This window comes from Sesamum indicum, linkage group LG8, assembly GCF_026168435.1.
Source record: "Sesamum indicum cultivar Baizhima isolate 11 linkage group LG8, ASM2616843v1, whole genome shotgun sequence".
NCBI classification, from domain to species: domain Eukaryota; kingdom Viridiplantae; phylum Streptophyta; class Magnoliopsida; order Lamiales; family Pedaliaceae; genus Sesamum; species Sesamum indicum.
This window is the reverse complement of record NC_142664.1, coordinates 19,181,342-19,200,973: the sequence shown is the minus strand read 5'-3', so window position 1 is coordinate 19,200,973 and position 19,632 is coordinate 19,181,342. Positions and strand designations below refer to the sequence as shown.

The 19,632-nt window shown below is 32.2% G+C and overlaps 2 protein-coding genes across 2 annotated transcripts; both read right to left on the bottom strand.

Annotated features, from left to right (window-relative positions):
* Nucleotides 1–123: 123 nt before the first annotated feature.
* LOC105168128 (transcription factor MYB88-like) lies at nt 124–2,784 on the bottom strand. Its single transcript, XM_020696023.2, has 5 exons — nt 2,617–2,784; nt 2,140–2,282; nt 1,850–2,064; nt 1,607–1,752; nt 124–455 (listed from the first exon to the last, which is right to left on the bottom strand). The coding sequence occupies exons 1-5, from the start codon at nt 2,698–2,700 to the stop codon at nt 420–422; spliced, it is 624 nt and encodes a 207-aa protein (XP_020551682.2). The 5' UTR covers nt 2,701–2,784; the 3' UTR covers nt 124–419.
* Nucleotides 2,785–11,309: 8,525 nt separating this feature from the next.
* On the bottom strand, nt 11,310–13,291 carry LOC105168127 (clathrin coat assembly protein AP180). The gene has a single exon (XM_011088076.3). It carries the CDS (start codon nt 13,065–13,067, stop codon nt 11,310–11,312), a length of 1,758 nt encoding a protein of 585 aa, XP_011086378.2. The 5' UTR covers nt 13,068–13,291.
* Between the last annotated feature and the right edge of the window lie 6,341 nt (nt 13,292–19,632).

Sequence of the window (19,632 nt, the reverse complement as noted above, 5' to 3'; positions counted from 1 at the left end):
GCTTATCTAGCCAAAACTTTACTGGAACAGTGGATAGCCGTATCCAAGTTCCATAAAGAAACAAACAAAAAGAATGACACGCCATAAGAACGCACACAGGAACCAAGGTGAGTATTAGAAACTAAACTCGAGGATGAACTGGGAGCGGTCGATCTTCGGAAGAAAAAGTAGGATGCTCCATAGCACCCTAGATTCAAAAGCAGATCTTCGCAGGCCCATTCTGGAAAAACTCAGGTCAAGATTGCTGCAATCCAAGGACAAAGAACCCCCAAAAGAATAAAGAAAAGCTCTACACTTTACGAAAACTCCTGATGGCTGTAAATTCTGAACTGGCATGAGACCGGTCACAGACAATGGAGGAGGGACCTCTTGCAAAGTGGAGGTTGGGAAGGATTGGTGATTGGGCTTGGGGAACTTGACTACATTCCTAGTGTTTTCATGAGGAAGTGTTTTTCCTGCAAAATGCATGGTAAGAACAGTCAATAAGAAAACAAAACGACTTTCACCCCCAGTATTTAAGTAATATGAGACATCAATCTGTAGAGGCATCAAGTTTTATAGGACCAGATATAAAAGTAGTGATTTATGCAAAAGGTACTTTGGTTTTCCCAGTGTTATGGAAATCTGAAGTTCCTGCTCCTAGGAAGATATATTGCAGGATAAAAGATTATGCAAAAGGCAAACTAGCATGTTTCATGGTGGTTCATAAACTTTATCGTTTTAGACAATAAAATTCAGAACCTCGACCAAGTTTGATACTGATTCACGACCTAGGCATCTCAGAAACTGGTGAAACTTTGACTACTGATTCTTGATAGAAGTCTTAGTCATCAGTATTGAGTGGCAAGTATTCATTTACGATTGATAACATTGATGTGCAAACACAAGAACTTTCCGCACCTAAAACAGTGACAACGAAAGAAATAATGACATCTGAACGACTTCGAAAGAGGCTATATTGCTCTTATATGCCTAATAACAAATTATTTAAGAAAATCTCATACCCATGTGCAAAAACAAAAACTCTGAAATTTGCACTGCAGGAAGTTACTGACATTCTCTATACTATTCCCTTGCCCAGACTCTCGGTAGAACTTTAAACTGCCGAAACTTCTAGTGTATTGCCCTAGAATCTGACAAAAGCTTTCAGAATGAGATTTGCAACATCAGATCAGCCTATATTAGCTTTGTTTTAAACTTGTCTGGTTGAACCTTTTATGTTGTCCTGATTTGGCATGTTCTTGTGAGCTAATAAGAAGAAAAGTGGTGGTCCCATCATATCCTTATTCCACTGATTAAAAAGCAATATGCACTTCCATTCTTTCGTTGACCACCAATGTTCTATAGCTGAATGCTTAATAATTATAACTTCACAGAATTTATTGGGTGGATACTATAAAAGAATCTTTCTAGCTGAACTATGGTTGTGTATCTAACTCTATAGAGTTGCAACACACAATTCAGCCGCATATGCAGAATTCGTTCTCATGGCACATCCACCTTGACTGGCTTGCATATTTCATAAGCTCACATCTAGCAGATGAACTGATAATTTGAAGCAACAAATCTTTTAACCCCAGATAGATCAAAAGCTCAGGATTCTTACACTTTCCGAAAATTTTGGGCTGGGAATAGTTGCTGCCAATGCTCTGAATATTGGAGTCACGTGAACAGGGGATCCAAATTCTGTGCTAGAATATTCACATACTACTCCATTATCATCTTTTATGTCATTACATGTCAACATGTTCACTGCATGAAAATAGAAATATGATTAGCTTGATATGAAAATCGGTATTCCACCCACTTAAAGATGAGATACCTTCAAGTTAAGATGCTACTTGTGTACCTTCATTTTTTGTGTTTGCAGTATGGCACATTCCATGTTCCTCAGCAAGACCCTTCTGATTATCTAATTGATCTGATTGCGTGCCAGTTTTCTGATGTGGCACACAAATTTCAGCTTGACATTCTTCTGATTTATCACTTGGTACATTTGACAGCTGAGTTGATCCTGTACTGTACTCAGAGCTGGCTGGGGACGACTCATATAGATCAGGTTCCCTGCAAAACTATGGATTAGATACTGTTGAGGAAAATAAGACTCTCAAATTGAATTCAATGTGCCTTCTAAGTTACCTCCAAGATGGTCTACTGCCTTCATTGCTGCTTCTTAAATCCTCCACCAATTCTTTGAACTTCTCAAATTGAAAATCAGTATCAGGATTTCTGCATGTGAGCAGATCACTTTCTTTGTTTTGTTTCAGAAAATCTTGCACTGTCTGGACATGAATATCTTGTAAGCTTATAATAAAAATGCAATGATTGCCATGAAAAATGCAGTGGGCAGGCTAAAAAGGAGAAAAGAGGTCACTCTGGGGGACCATAAACATGTTAAGCTGTACTCTTTTCAGCTGTGAACAACATTTCTGTTTAGACATTCTGATGAAATCTCAACATCTTTGTATTGTCATTATTGGATCTAATGAAGGACCACATATAAGTTTCTTTAATTATACACGACCATAATATGTCACAATCATTGTGATAGTGTAAGCATACTCCAGTATGACTTACTGCAACAATTTGGAGAGAGATCAAGCTCTTCCCACTTACCAGCCAAGCACTTTCAAGACTCTGGTCTGTCTTCTCCGAATTAACCTTGATTGCAAGTGAACTGAGCAATTCTGCTTGTTGCATCAAAGCAAGCAACTTTGGATCATCCTTCCTTAGAAATGTTCCTTGAGTCCTGTCACTTTCAGCTGCATGGGCAAAAATTAAAGTAAATCATCTTTATTTTGAACTTAACCCACACTAAATTGTCATGTTATTTTTAATTGATTAGCTAGTTTTCTCATCCATTTCCTTTGACTTTAGGTACTCATATTTTGGTTTGGAGAAAACAAAACTAATTGCTAAATGAATATTTGAACTTTTATAGTTAATAAATAAATTATATACATGTCAAAACATGAAAATAGCAATTCACAAGAGTGAAAAACATAGCAAGAGGATGTTCTTTTTTTTTTTTTTTCTTCCCCAAAAAATGGGTGTCTTATATATACATATATATTAATTTAGGGGAATTTTGTTCATATTTCGATTTTTACGGGGGGATAATTTGAATTTAAATTCTATTATATAAATACTAATATACGATATAATATCAGTCGCAAAATAATAAGTCATCTTACTATTTTATCATTGCTTTTAATTATCTTCAATTAATTTTCCTCATCCGAATACTAACTTGAACATTAAAATACTAATGATTTCCAATTCTGTCAGTCGATCGCGGTCTCCAACTCCAGAAAACCACTCTCTCCTTCAATTTTAACTACATCGCGTATACATACATACACGCACGCATATTACTTGTCTCACTCTGTTCGTTCACTATGTTCATTTTTTTTACAGGTCTCTATTTCAGAGCTTGTACAACCTAAAGGCAAGGATATCAAATTAGCATATCCTTGAAAAGACACATCGTTGGGAAGAAAAAGGCTTGGGATGAATACATAGTCTTGTTCCCACTGAAGGAGCCAAATGGTATATCATACAATACGACTCATGTCCTACACCACGTGGCATTGTTCACTTCATCTTTATACAGAATTCATAATTTTATACTTAATAAACGCATCAGTAAGAAGATGAGGCATTGAGGAATTAGAGGTGGCATCAATATCATTGTGGTATATTTTTTTTACTATATGATTGATATATCAATTTGTTATTATTATTATGTTTATTTTATTATGTTAAAATATTTTATATAATATAAAATTATCTTGTTACTATTTCTAATACTGACAACTTATGTAATTTTGTCTCTATTTTAAACTTATAAGCATTTTTATTATGACAACACAATACTTTTTGCAACTACGCATATATAACTGATGGGTTAAATATAATTTATTTCTCTGTCGTAATAGATATTAGTAATTTGTGGCACCCTCTATCCGTGTGCAAATTATATAATATTATTTAAAATAAAATATTTATTATTTAATAAAATATATATAAAATAATCTTACTATTCAATTTATTAAAAATTATGTAAAAAAAAAAGATACATAAAGAAAAAGAAGTAATTATAAAAAATAGTGGAAGAATGGAAAGTTAGAAAAGTGAGTGAGTGGGAAGTTAATAAATAAATTAATAAATTAAATTAAATGTTAAATTTGATATACCAAAATAATTGAGACACCAATTAACTTCTCTCCAATTATATATAGTATAGATATTTAAAAAAAAAAAAAAACTCCTAAAATATAAACTAGCAAAAGAACCCTTACCTAATAAGACTAGCAGCAGAACTTATGGTTAGATTTGGCTAGTCACTTTGAATAATCTCCTGAAAAATGTATAGGAAGAAATGAGTTGTCAATTCAATAAATATAAGTAATCAACTTATATATTTACACATATGCATACGCACTGGGAGACGTACCATGCAACACACAACAATCAACAATACTTCATCATGCAATTACCACATAATCACGAAATAAAGAGTACCCACAATCATAGATCGATCCACAACACAATACGCTCAAAATTACTATTTATTTTCTTAGGAACCTATTTACCTAAGTTGGAGTACATCTTTCAATGGTTTTGCCGTCCATCATCATCTCATTTAGTATCACATAATTAATACACAGCACATGATACCCATCAAATGTGATATCCTCCCCACCCTAGTGTGTAACAATACCAGTGTAGGATATCACAACGAACATGTATCGCCACAACACTCCAGTGTGCAGCAATTAGTACAAGGTATTCCCCGTTACCCCAGAATACCTCGAGACCCTACTCGCCATGATACCTAACTTTGTATTTATTTTTCTCATATCACATATCACATCACCAGTCAAATCGTCGTCATTCATAATCATTCACCTTATTTATTACACGCGTAAGTATAGAGGATACGGATAACTAACCAAATTTATAAACAAACAAATATATTCATACAGACAACAAGTATACATATATTCGAATTCAATTAACTATACTAAATTTAATCTCAAAACTATTAATTTAATAAAGGGCTGCTCAAACAACTATTTTATTCTAGTATCTTGAATGCAGCTGAGGAAAGAAAATGAAACTCTCCACTGTAGCTCATCAACTTCCAAAATAAACCAACCTTCTATTGTTTAGATGTATGCATATCATTAGTATAGATGACATACTTAGGGATGGCAACATGTGTTCCCTCTTTTTCCACCCCCATCTCTACACCCCCTTTTTCTTATTTTCTTCTTATTATATTCTTTTATAACTTTTGTGAAAATTACAAATTAAACACTAAATTCTGAAACTATATAAAATAACCCCAAATGTTTTACAAAGCTTCAATTTAGCCCCTCAAAGTTTTAATATATTCAATTTTTAACCCATATTTTATTAATTAATTAATTTAATATTTTTAATACTTACCACTTGTATGTATAATTACAAAAAAATCATTCTTTTGGAAACGATTTTTCTTTTAATCTTGAAATACCTTTTTTTGGAACAGTTTTTATAACGGCTAGGCCTACCGCAACTAAATGAGGCGTTACAAATCATTTCAAACAGCTTGTCACAAAATCGTTACAAATTGTAACGGCTGTTGTGACGGTCTATTGTAACCGTTAGAAAACTAGTAATATGAAAAAAAATTAAGTGGGAACGGCTTTTGTAACTGCTAGGTTGGGTTTGATATAAATATTATTGTACGGCTTTTGTAACACATTTAGGTATGGTTTTGCCAGATATTTAGAACGGGTTTTGTAATGCTCTTTGTAACTATTTTTTATTATATTTGTATCGGTTTTTTGCACTGCATTTGTAACTGTTTTTTTTTTTTCATTCATTTTGTAACTATTTTTGGCACATTATTTGTAATGGCCTGATGATTTTATATTTTATTGGTGTATTACAAAAGCCGTTGCAATTGTAGTTACAAAATTTATTATTTTTTAATATATTTTAATATTTATTTTATTTAAATTTGTTTAATATATTTTAAAATATCTTTTATTTAATATCTTTCAATTTTCTTTTATAAAAGTAAGTAAATAAATTTATATAAAACACACAAAATATAAAAAAATAATAATTTAATTATAAAATTTAAAATATTATTATGAAATTATATTTTTACAAAATACCAAAAAAATAATCCTAATATAAATTATTATCCCCAACTACCGCGTGTTTGTCGTCGTTGTCGGGTGCCGGGACATCAGCTAGAGGCTCGGGCGCTAGATCATCTGGCCAATTGGGATCGACGCTTCTGATGTAGCGCTCGAGTGCCAACACCCAATCATCTAAGTTGGGGCATTGCGGCTGTGGTGGCGAGGGCAAGGGAATAGTCGACTTGGTCGCCTAGGATGGTCCAGCAATCTAGTGGTGGGCCTCGGAGCCAAGATCGAATACTCAGTCCCTCTTCGAGCCACCCACTGCTGACATCCAAACCTCCAGCTCGTCTAGGGCCATGGAGCCTTGAGAGGACAATTGAGGGCTATTAATTGTTATTCTGCTGTCTCTGGCGTTCCTCCATCATCTTCAAGAACAACTCCTGCGAACATGTTAAAAATTAGATTAAAAAAATAATATAAAATTAAAAGAATAAATTACGTCAATTTTTTTAATTACTTATCGCGACCTTCTTCGATCTCGGGTCAGTCCACTGGCCGTCCTTCTTCTTTTGGTACACCTTCTCGAACACCTCCATCTGAGTGACGGGGATCCGAGTTGTGTCTCCTTTTTAAAAATCAATATAAAAATGATTAGAAATAAAAAAATTAAACAAAATTACTAATATGATTTGAAATACTTACCATCTTTCGCTTGTGCGCCGGATTGGCGATCTCTTGCCCGATGTTTTAAATTGCTTCCTGAGCCGCGATGAAGCTAGTTCGCTACCTCATTTAATAAAATATCCATGAGAAGTGATTTCAACATTGAACGGATGACGACCCCTATGGTAGACGGTCGCAGTTGCTTTAGGGTTGGCCTCATTGACCTTATTCTTGGTCGATTGTGTCTGAAATTCTATTCTCGGCCAAAATTCGAGGAGCTGGCGCTAGATCTCCTCAGCTAGCCACAGTGGTCGGGTCAACTGGTTTTGTGCATCAGCAAACCACTTCTGCAGGAACTTCCCCGCCTACGACTTGACAAGACTCATCATCGCAGTCCCACCAGTACGATATTTGAAAAATTGACAAAAAAAATTATATAAATATTTAATTTTAAAAAGATAAAATTACTTAAAATTAAATAATATTATTTTTACCTTCAATGTTTGGAACCAAAATAGTTGGTGCTCTTGTGGGATCTGCAATATGTTGGCTCAGGGATGCTGATAATGCCCTTTGACCGCAGAATTGATGGCCATGTGTACTTGGTAGCTTGGGCGTCTTTCATGTTAATGTACTTGGCTGCGTGAGCCAAGAGGGCATCGAATTCTGAAATGGGTTTCTTGGCTAGGGACTTGAAAAAGTCCCCGTCCAAGAGGCCTTGCGAGAAGGTACTGGCCTTTACTTCTTGCGTGGCGTAGGGTACCTCCAAGGCTACAGCGTTAAATCTTTGCAGGTACTCCCTCAACGACTCGTTATCCCTTTGTCGCATGACGAAGAGGCTGAGCTCCGTTTTCCAAAGTTTCTAGCTACTAGCAAACTAGTGCAGGAACAAAGACCTGAACTCCTGGAAGTTCCCTATCGCTCCAGGGCGCAGTTAGTTAAATCATTGCTGCGCAACCCTGGGGAGGTAGTCAAGAAAACTCGACATTTGATCTCGTCCTTATACTTGTGCAGCAGGGCTGCGTTCTCAAAACACGAAAGGTGCTCTTGGGGTCAATCAACCCATCATACTCAACAATAGAGGGGGTAAAACAATTTGCAAGGAGCTCGTCTTCCAACACAATGTTTGTGAAAGGGACACTCTTCAGTTCTTCTCCTAGAATTCTCGTTATCTGGTGCTGCACGTCTTGGAGGCCTTTTTGAAGACACTCCAAATGAGCCAGCCACTATTAGGGGACTTCTGGTGGATTTGCTGGAAGGAGCCCTTGTACCCCAGTAGGAAGGGACGCTGCCATAGCAAAGCCTTCTCTTGGGAAAGTTCTTTCCATTCCTCCTTGAAGGGTTCCTGCTTCTAGCACTGGGGCTAGACGAGCAGGGACTAGTATCGCCATCTGCTCTCGTACGGCCGCTGCGACCACTTGGTGGATTGCGCCCAGCAAGGGTGGGGAAAGTTTACTTGATGTGGTGTCGGAGGAGGTGCTTCGCCTTGGAGGATCAGCCAATTGCTCTGTCACTCTAGGTGACAGCATCGGAGTTGGGAAGGCTGGGGTGGACCCTCCTACTGGTGCTAGGGAGGCCCCTGCAACAACCTACAGAGGCTGATTGTTGTTAGGTACCTCCATGGTCTTCTGCTTGTTAGCGGGATTGCTGGGGGTTTACATGGTATCTCACGCCTTTACCTCAACTTTTTATAGACGGCGGCAATTGATGCGTGCGATTTTAGCACGAATCCAAAGGTCTTGAATCTTGATGTTAAATTTGGGATAATTGAGTGAAAACTCTTAAGAAAGAGGACCTGTAAAACAAAAGGTTAGCACTCTGATGCTTAAATGAGTTCCGAATTTAAAGATAGAAAAATATAAAAATAAATTATAATGAGAAATTATAATAAAAATAAGAATTCCGTATGTAAGAGCGTGAAATTAGAGGAGTAGAGTATCAGCAAGAGAGGTTCTAGAGGGTGGAAGGGGCTGCTTGCCGAGGCCCCTATTTATAGAGGAGGAGTTCCTCTGTAATAGGAGTTCTGCTGAGAGGGATCCGCATGCCCAGCAAGGAAGGCGGAATTCGTGGATAAGGTTCCTCCTTATCCGTTCCTTAAGCAGCAAGTTTTTAGATGAAGGATGACACCTTCTTCATGCAAACTCCTACTTTAGTGGGGAGTTCTCTCAGGCTGAAGAGTTCAACCCCTTGAGGGCATCTTCCTTCCTTCAGGCTAGCTTTGAAAGCTTCCAGACTAGGCTTCCTTCTTGAACCAAGCTTGATAAGGTGGGATTCATCCTTGGACGGACTCTAGCGAGGGGTCTTCCTCTTGGGCTGAGCTTAGTGGGCCTCTCCTTTGGGCCGAACCAGATTGGAGGGTGCCCCCTTCTTGGGTTAAGCCTGGCTACCTGGGTGGGCTGACTCTCTCCTAGGCTGGCGGACCTGTGTTTGGACCTAGTATTTCGTCTTATTTTAATCCCTTTTAGGTCATACCCGTCAATATATATTTAGTTTAAAGATCTTTTCTAAAAAATTTTGCATTTTAAGTTAATTAAACATAATTAGTGTGTTAAATAGTTGAATTTTTTTTTATATTTTAGAGACTCAAAGTTAAATACTAAATTAATACAATAAACAAACAAAATAATTAATGAAAATATATTTTATTAATTTGGTAAAAGTTTAAGTTATTAATTATTTATTCTTTTAGATAAAAATGAGTATTTACACATCGATTTTTGTTAATATATTCTTTTAAAAAATATGACAAAATATAGGGCTAAATACACCCCCCCCCCCAACAAAATTTCTCTTTTGATGTAATATTTACCTCCTAATATTAATAAATGTAATATTCACTCTCGTTGTTTGGACAAAATTGCCACTCATGCCTTGAATAATTTATTATTCTCAATATATTTAGTATATTGTACATTAAATTATCACCAAATTATTTTCTAACTGAAATAAATTTTAATAAGTAAAGAATTTAAATTAAAAGTGAAGTAATTAGCTAATATATATAATAGATACACAATTAATATAATATCCTAACAACTCATATATACTTTTAAAAAAAAAAATTGACAATATATATATGTGGTTAATTAATCAAAATCTAAACACTTTTATAAAAATAAATAAATAAATATATTTTTTTCATATTTTTTAAAGAAAATATATTTAAAAAAAAGATATGTAATTACTCATTTTTATCTAAAAAATTAAATAGTTAATAATTTAATTTTATTATTAAATTAATAAAATATTTACATAAAAGTTTTTTATGTATTTATTGTGCTCATTCATTTCTTAATTTGAGACTGTAAAATAGTTCAAATGGTATGATAAATAGATAAAAAAAAAAAACTTTAAGTTAAAGTAAAACATGATTACAATAATACACAAACTTTCATGTAAAAGATTCTTTTTGTTGGGATATTATAATTATTTTGTATCTATTATATATATTACCTTATTACTTTATTTTTAATTTGAATTCTTTACTTATTAAAAATTCTTTTTAGTTATAAATAATTTGGTGATAATTTAATGTGCAAAATACTAAAATATATTAAGAATATATAATTTTTTTAGACATGAGGGCAATTTTGTCCAACCAGAGGGTAAGTATAATATTTATTAATTTAAGGGTGTAGATGTTACATCAAGGATAATTTAGGGGGCACAGTGTATTTAACCGTCAAATATATTTATTCATATTATTTTTCTAAAAATATTTAGCTCTTGGTTGAGCATATATGTTTGTCAATTTCTTCTAAAATGCATATATGGGTTGTTGGTTATGTTATATTTATTATGTATCTACTATATATATTAATTTATACTTCACTTTTAATTTAAATTCTTCACTTATTAAAAAAATAATTATAAAATAATTTGGCGATGATCTATGCAAATATTAAATTATATTAAAAATAATAGTACTGTTCAAGACATGAGAGATATTTTTGTTCAACCAATGGAATAAGTATTACGTTTATTAATTTAGATAGTAAATATTACATCAAAAATAATTTAAGGGACAAAATATATTTTACCTTTTTAAAAAAATTCTAAGTGTAATTAACTCTATTCTTATATCATCATATACGAAAAATCACTCATCGCATATACAAATCACATAAATTACATTTCAATTAAAATATTTAGAGTTATAAATTCCGATTTTTCTTATAACAACTTCTTTGAATTTATTGAAATAATTCCAATGAAATTTCAAAAAATCCAAATTCAAATTCCTTCTATAAAAAATCATTTAAAATTAATTTTCAAAATCATGATCATTCAACAAATTCAAATCCATCAATCCAATCAAAATAATATAAAATCTAAGTCAGCTATGTATTTGAGAAATATTTAGACATATCATTTAAATGTAAAGTGTAATACAAAATGTCATATCAATTTGAACAAAAGATGTCGGCATTGAAACTAGAAGAAGAAGAAGCAAAACTGAAGCCGTGTAAAGGAACAGATTACAATTACATGGCTGTCTACAATAACCTAAGTCATATGTTTAGCTATAATCTTGTGTTGGTTTGTCAACCATACCTGTTGTTCATGCAGCAAATGTTGCTGATCTACGGTTCTACTCAACCAATGTTCACTGGGAGAAGCGAAAGGATCGTTCTCGTTCTGTGCTGCGAATAATGTCTGATTCGGATTCTGCACTGGGGATGAAGGAATCGCATGAAAGGTGGGGGGACTTGATGTGTCTGGTGATTGAATTGGGTTCTGCAGAAATGGGTTGTAATGATAGTTTGCGGGCTCTAACAAGACGAGGTCCCGACTGTTGGATGAACTGCTTGAATGATTCTCCTCCAACCATGGTGTCTGGTCTGGGCATGGATTGGTGTTGTCTTCTGGGATTGATTGTAATGAGGCTGATGACGATAAGGTTTCAGCCAGGACAAGCTCCCAATTCTTGGCAGCTGATGAATCCATCGACCCTACTTGTTTTGGCTCGTGCTGATTCTCTTGTTGCTCTTTGTCTTGCTGTTCGGACCAATCGCATGCAGCTATGAGGTCCATCATTGTATTCGACACGGGCAATGATCGGGTGGAGCGTGCGTCGCTTACTCTGAACGAGTCGTCTTGTTGAGATGCCGGATAAGCCTCTAGATCAATGGAAATAGCTGGGCATGTTGTTGTTTCTGTGGCTTCTATTAGGTCTTCCAACAATCCATCTGTTGTGTTTGGGGATGCGGCTTGCTGTCTACGGTTACCTTGTGGTCCTAATCTAGGCTCGACACGCAACGGTGGAGATGGGGGGAGCGGAAACCGGTTGGTGGGCTTTGCATTAGATTGAAATGAAGACCGATCCTTCAAGAATTCTTGCAGTGCCTCGACCAACTCTTCTGATATCGTCTGCACGGTTGGATATTCGGAGCTCCTACCGACATTTATACTCTTACACAAGGAATAGAAATCGCTTAGCTCTCTGAACTGCTTTGTAGCCTTGACACATAATTCAAAGGCGCTCACACAATGCTGGAACTGTAAATGGTAAAAACTGTCTAGAATGAGAGTGAGCCCATCGGAAATGTCTTTGTACAGCTCAAAACTTTCTTGAACTATGGCGTAAAGAGATATCTGCACCAGCCGGTTCATCTTGGCTGCACCTGTCGGCCGTGTGGCGATGGATCGTTCGAGCAATAGTTGCCAATATGAGATTTTGTCTAGCAACATTGCTGGTTTTACATCACAGGCAGGCTCATTAGGCCTTATTATTCGGCTTTGTGAGCGTTGGTAGATTGGACTCTCCTTGGCATCATATGTGTATCTCCTCTGCAGCTTTCCGGTAAGGAAGCAATCTAAGCGCTCGTTGAGATAAAGAGCAAAAGTTCGCACGAAGGATGTGAAATCCCATGGATGTGAGTTTGAATCGTCTCGAAAGCTTGAGAGGTTGAGAATCTTGGCGCCCCTTTTCATCGCGTGGAGAACCTCTCTCGGGAAATAAGGATCACCATCTTGGAAGATCCGGAGGACCAGCATCAATGATTTTATAGCGACGATCCAGCTGTGGGTGCGGCCTATACGTTTCCCGATTGCACGAGCACAGGCTGCAGCATGAATTTTGTTGGAGGAGACGAGTTTTAGGACTTCGTTTACGTATCGTTCATCCATCGGGACGTCGTCATGCGTGGTGGCTTTGAGGATCGCAACTTCAAGATTCGAGGAATTGCTCTTTGAGACCTTGGCAAGACTAATGCTGGTTTGATCCTTCACTGCTGCTATTGCCTTCTTAAGCTTGCTTGTCATCCTTGGTGATGGAAACCTTAATAACTCATCACCTGTAACGAGGTAACACTCTTGATTCCTTAATAACTTCAATTTTCAACCCGCACACTCGATGCATGTGTAAGAAAAATCAATTGAATTATTTTTTGGGTAGAAATCCACTAACAAAAAGGTCGAAAGAAATTGATAAGAAGGAACGACGAGGAGAGGAGAGAACAACAATTTTATGAAATCTAGATAATAAAAACCAAACGAATAGTGATCTATTACATGGATGGGCGAACTAAAGGATTTATAAATCTTAGTTTAATATTTGTGATTTTGTTGAATAATACTGTATTTTTCTACTTTGTTTGATCAAGAACAAATGCAAAATAGAGGGTATTTGTTTTTTAAAAATTAATTACTTTTTTTTTTTCTGGGATTTTTGGAGAGAGAGAGAGAGAGAAAGTTGCACAAAGAGTGGTAATTTTGGGAACAAATTTCAGTCAAGCAACAATATTTCCTCAAGTCACTTCCCACCCCACAGAGGTTTGCAAGAATTTCGGACTTCATTAGGTTTCGGTTTGTAGTCTCCTGGACAAGCATTTGTTTCTCCAACGGCCTTCATTTGAATTTTTCGCAGAAAATGACTTGAATATGTATGTATGGTTGTGTGCGTAAATACATAAAAGTAGCACCAACGCACGCAAATTTATAAATTTTATAATATTTTCAAAAATATTAAATTACATAATGGTATGTTATATTTTAATAACCATTCTACTAATATAATAGTGCAAATTTATTTATACAAAATTCAATATTGAAGTCTTTACTAAGTTTATTAATAGAACATCTTTTAGAAATAACAATAGAATATTATTATATTTTTACACACAAAAAAATTAAATTATCTTATAAGTTTCAAATACTATATATGTATATATACTCTTATTCAATTAATAAAAAATTGTGGGCTCGTTTACTTCGAATTCGAGTAGTTGAGCCTACGCACATAGGCCTCGTGGGATAATATATCCCACCACATTGGTTGGGATTCGTGTTCAGCATTTATCAAATCCTGTAACGGGTTTGTGGGATTAATAGCTGGTCAGGAGACTGAGGACATTTAGAAGTAAACAAGTAAAGATAGCCTATGGGCATGTTTATTTCAACCTATGGGATTATGTGGTTAAATATTAATTTGTGATTGTATTAATGATTATTTGATTATTTAATTAATTATGTATTGGAATTACTTTTTTATACCCCAAATAAGACAAATTGGATAATCCCATCCACTCAAGTTTTTGTTGATATTTTGTTGTGTGTAATTTAATTAATTAAATAAATATAAATACAAATATATATGGCAAGTTGACACAAATACAAGTTTAGATGTCAAAATGTAAAACAGATATAGTTCGGATGGAAAAATGTAAGTTACCCTATATATAAAGTTAACAGTTTATAATTATAATAAAATATTATTTCTTTTTTTTTCCCCCTTCTTTTTCTTAAGAAAAATAGTGGTTTATATATATTGTCAAAAACGTGGTTAATGCAATTTATCTCCCTGTGATATTGTAAATAAAAAATAAAAAAATAGCAACTTATCCTCCTATGTTTTTTAAAATAAAGTAATTTACCTCCCTATCTATGAAGGTAAGTTGCTTAATTTTAGAAAATACAGGTGGTAAATTGCTGCATTTTAAAAAATACAGAAAAATAAATTATTTTTTTTTATGTAAAAATAATTTACTTATTTATAATATTATAAAATAATTACTTGCATCTTTGGGCCACGGTTCAAAGTAATAATTTTGATAAATTAATAAAATAATAATTTTTCGAAAGATCCTTATATAAATTAATGGTCCCTTCAATATTATAAATTAATAATTCTACAAAATTACAAATATAACTAGGACAGTTTAGTAAAATATGGTTCTATTGTTGCTTCCTTCTTCTTAAAATTTAAATTCAGTTGTATTTCATCTCTAACTTTCCTTACTGCATCCGGGAGTTTTGCTATTGCATTCTCATACTGTAACGAAAAATATATCAATATCTAATTTATGAAAAATAATATAGGTTTGTTAACACGAAAAAAAACTCTATAAATTAATAAAATTATTACTTAACTGATTAATTAATATCTCTTTAAATTAATAAAATTACATAATCTCAATATTATTTATTTATAGAGATTCTACTGTATTTTATGTTGGTGTCATGGGGCCAACCCATTGTTATGTAATTTTGTGGAATATTGGGGGCATTTTTTGTGTTTATTTTTATTATTTTATTTAGAATATATCAATTATATATAAATATATATATATATATTATATGCATGAAGATATATATATATATATATAAATACTAAGCAAAGACCTTTTTCTCAAAAAGTACGTCCATGAAAAGAAATGTGAAAAGAGAAAAAGTAAATTTGGATTACCCTACTACTTTTCTAAAAGATTTACAACATTTTATTTTTATTTTATTATTTATATTTTTTAAAATACATTAAAAATACTAATAATTATACTCTCCCCCCTAAAATTTAGTGTAATTACACATAAATTTTCTGTAGTTTGAAATTTTACATCTAGCACCCATGAGGTTTGCTTACATCTAGTCAAAATTCACGAAATTTGTTGATATTCACAAAAAAAAAAAAAATCTATATTTATCTCTGATTGACTTATTACTGACGTATAGCACGTCAGATAAATCTTTTTATAACCAAATTACTCTCATACGTCTTCACGCATTAATACATGTGAGGATGTAAATTTTTACCGTTATAAGAGTAGTTTAGTTCGAAAAAAATCATTTGACCTGCATTAAATCAGTAATAAGTCAATTAAGGGTAAATATTAATTTTATTTATTTATTTTTTGTTAATATCAGTAAATTTTGACTAGTGAAATGATATATATGTTAGACAAAATTAAATTTTAAGAATATTAAATGTAAATTTTTAAATTATAAAAAAATTTATACATAATTACATCAAATTTTAGAGAATCCAACCATAATTATCCCTTACACATACGCTATTACTGGTCTAATATGAGCCATATATGATGTGTTCTTGGCACATTGTTCGACAAGTGATTGAGGAGATATATATAATATTTTGAAGTGTCGACGTATTCGATTTTATACATAAGGGATAATTATATTTCTCTTTTTATAAATTTATGTAATTATATGTAAATTTTTATAATTTAAAAAATTATATTTAGTATTTTTAAGATTTATTTTTATCTAACAAATAAGTTCCTCTTTTAGTTAAAACTCACTGAATTTACTAAGTTTAACAAAAAAGAAATAACATGAATAAAAATTGATATTTACCCTCGAATGACTTATTACCGGTCAAACACCTTTTTTCCAACTAAACTACCCTTGTAAGGGTGAAGATATACCTCCTCACATGCATTAACGCGTGGAAACGTATGAAAATAATTCGGTTATAAAACATATTTATTTGACCTATAATAAATCATTAATAAATGAATCGATGGTAAATATAATTTTTTCTTTTCGATTTTATTGTTAATATCAGCAAATATAACTAATAAAATGACTTATTTGTTAGATAAAAAATAACTTTATAAGCGCTGATGTAATCTCCCAAAACAAAAAAAAATACGTATATTTATACCAAATCCCATCATAGGAAAGTCTAATTATCCCTCTGCATAATGGTTCATTTCAACATCACATTTCTAAGCTGCATCCAGACAACTCACGACAACACAAGTTGTCAACCTCTGTTGTAAAATGACATATTTGCCCTTCAATTCGTGTACAATTTTATACAACCTAACTGGAAAGGCAAAATATTGGTCCGCATTTGGTATAGTGAAACGGGCAAGATAAGATAAAACATACTCAATGTTTGTTTTTGTGATTTTACACTTTATCTGCGTGTTTTTTTATTTTTCAACTTTCTATATATAATATATATATATACATAATATAAAACAAACATGATTTGATAATAAACAGTAATTTTTATCTCCAAAAAATACAACATTAAACATAAAATATTTATATATATACATATTTATATATAAAAATATATGATTTGACAATGGTGTCCCCCAAATCCCAATATCATACATATACCATTTATTTTAAAATATTTTAAATTACCCCAAAATACAAATCCAAACATGTCATCTATTTTCAACAAATACTTATTTATTCTACTTTTCTCTCTCTATTTTCAAAACACAAAATAAAACAATTAAAACACAAATCCAAACAATGCTAGAGTCGTCAAATGTCAATCGAGCCGTACCAACAGGCCTAACCAGGTAAAAATACAAGCAATTTCTTTGTAATATTGTAAACGAATAATTACTCTTTTATAAAAGATTAATTTATCTCTCCGTATTTTTAAAAATATAGCAATTTACCACCTGTGTTTTTTCTAAATGAAGCAATATACTTTTTTAGATGGAGAGGTAAATTCCTTTATCTTAAAAAACAATGAGGGTAAAATTGATATCATTTTTTTTATAAAATAGTAATTTGCTCATTTGCAATATCACATAAAGGTAAAATATATTAAACACGACTTAAATATGTTCGACTGGGTTGGTAATAATATTTTGTAAACTTCGAGAAAGATAATTATAAAATTTTTAATATAACAAAAATGTATTTATAATTAAAATAAATTTTAAAAAGTATGAATATAATTTATCCTAAAACATATACAATCGTTGTAATTCGTAATTAATCAAGTATACGTATATTTTCAAAATTTATTTATCTCAAATAATAATTGTTCGACGACTAACTAATTAATCTCCCCAATATTTCGTATCCGTACATATAATTATTAATCAGGTTTTTCATTCTGACCTACAATAAGATTACATTTGAATTGATCAGTTTGAAAACGAAATATTTTAATTTAAAATAATTTAAATAAATTTAAAAATTTTATTATTAGGGATTAATAATCTATAATTTTAAATTTATCAATTTAAATGTAATCTAAATTTTTTCAATATCTGATCTATATTTTAGGACTCAATGGGTTTGAAAATTGTCAAATACAGCCCTCAAATGTGTTTATAATTATTCTTTTGAGACTAAAACCATTAAAATTTGTCAATATCTGATGTATATTTCCAGAATCTACTAATTTTGAAAATTATCAAATACACCCCCAAATGTTTTTATTTTCTTTAAGCTACTAAAATTTGTCAATATTAACACGTTTGAATTTGTTTGGATAATTCAAAATTTAAAGAATTTCAAATTCTTGAATTCTAATTTTGAACTATGTTCTGTTAAAATAATGTTGGATGCCAGATTCTTTTCATATTGAGTTATTTGAAATATTTTCTCCAAATCATTTCCTAAAATCCGAATCCATCAATCAAAACGCACCCTAAAATTTTTCAATATCTGCTTCATGCGATTATCAGCTGATTTGCTAAAAATAAGCTGAAATGAGTGTTTTTGACTTACAGTTTTTATTTTTGAACAACTTAATTTAAATTAATTTAAGTCAAAAGTTGTAAGTATATCTTATCAACTTCTGCAGCTTATACTAGTAAAATTGTAAGTATTAATCTGTTTTTTTTTTTTTTTTCAAATGCTCCGACTTTAAATTCTGTTCACTATTAACTTTTTGTTTTTAAACACCTTTATCTTATTATTACTGCTTAGCTTACAACTTAATTATTCTCACGTAAAAAACAAAACACACACATCAGGAAACAGGATAAATTACAATGAATTTCTATGAAATTTACATTAATTTTAAATACTCCCCTGTTGCTTGAAAATTTTCAAATACCCAGGGTGTATTTGGATGAATGGGTTTGGATTTGAAGGAAAAATTTAGATAAATGATTTTAAATGACTCGATCCAAAATTTTTTTTGAAATCCATTCATATTCATCAAAACATAGTTCAGAACTAGAATGGAAGAGTTTGAAATCCTTTAAATTTGAAATGGATGAATAGCAATTTACCTCCCTATGATATTGAAAATGAGCACATTACCCCCCTATGAAAAAAATATAAAAATTTACCCCCTTATACTTTTTAAAATGAAGCAATTTACATCCTTATACAGGGAGTGAAATTTCTTCATTTTAAAAATCATAGAGGGGGTAAATTATTGTATTTTAAAAAATACAGGAAAGTAAATCGTTATTTATTTTTTCATAAGGGGGTAATTTGCTCATTTGCGACATCACGAGGGGGTTGCTTGCATTTTTCTCAATTTGAAATTATCCAAACATATTCAAATGATTTAATATTAAGTATGATTTCAGATTATTCAATTCGAATGCAATTTCACAAAATTAACAGTTGTTTAACAAAAATACTCCCTCGTAACACTATTCCTTAGACAAATAATAAGTATTTAAAATTTTTAAATAAAATAAAATATTTATAATTATAACATTTTTTGTTATTCAATCTATGTTTACAGGATCAGTTGATTTTTTTAAAGAAAAATAATAAAGTAGAATCCTAGGATGTTATATTATTTTTGTTGAGTGTAATGCACTAAGACAAAGTCGCAATAAATATAAATAATTGAGACTATTGTTCATGA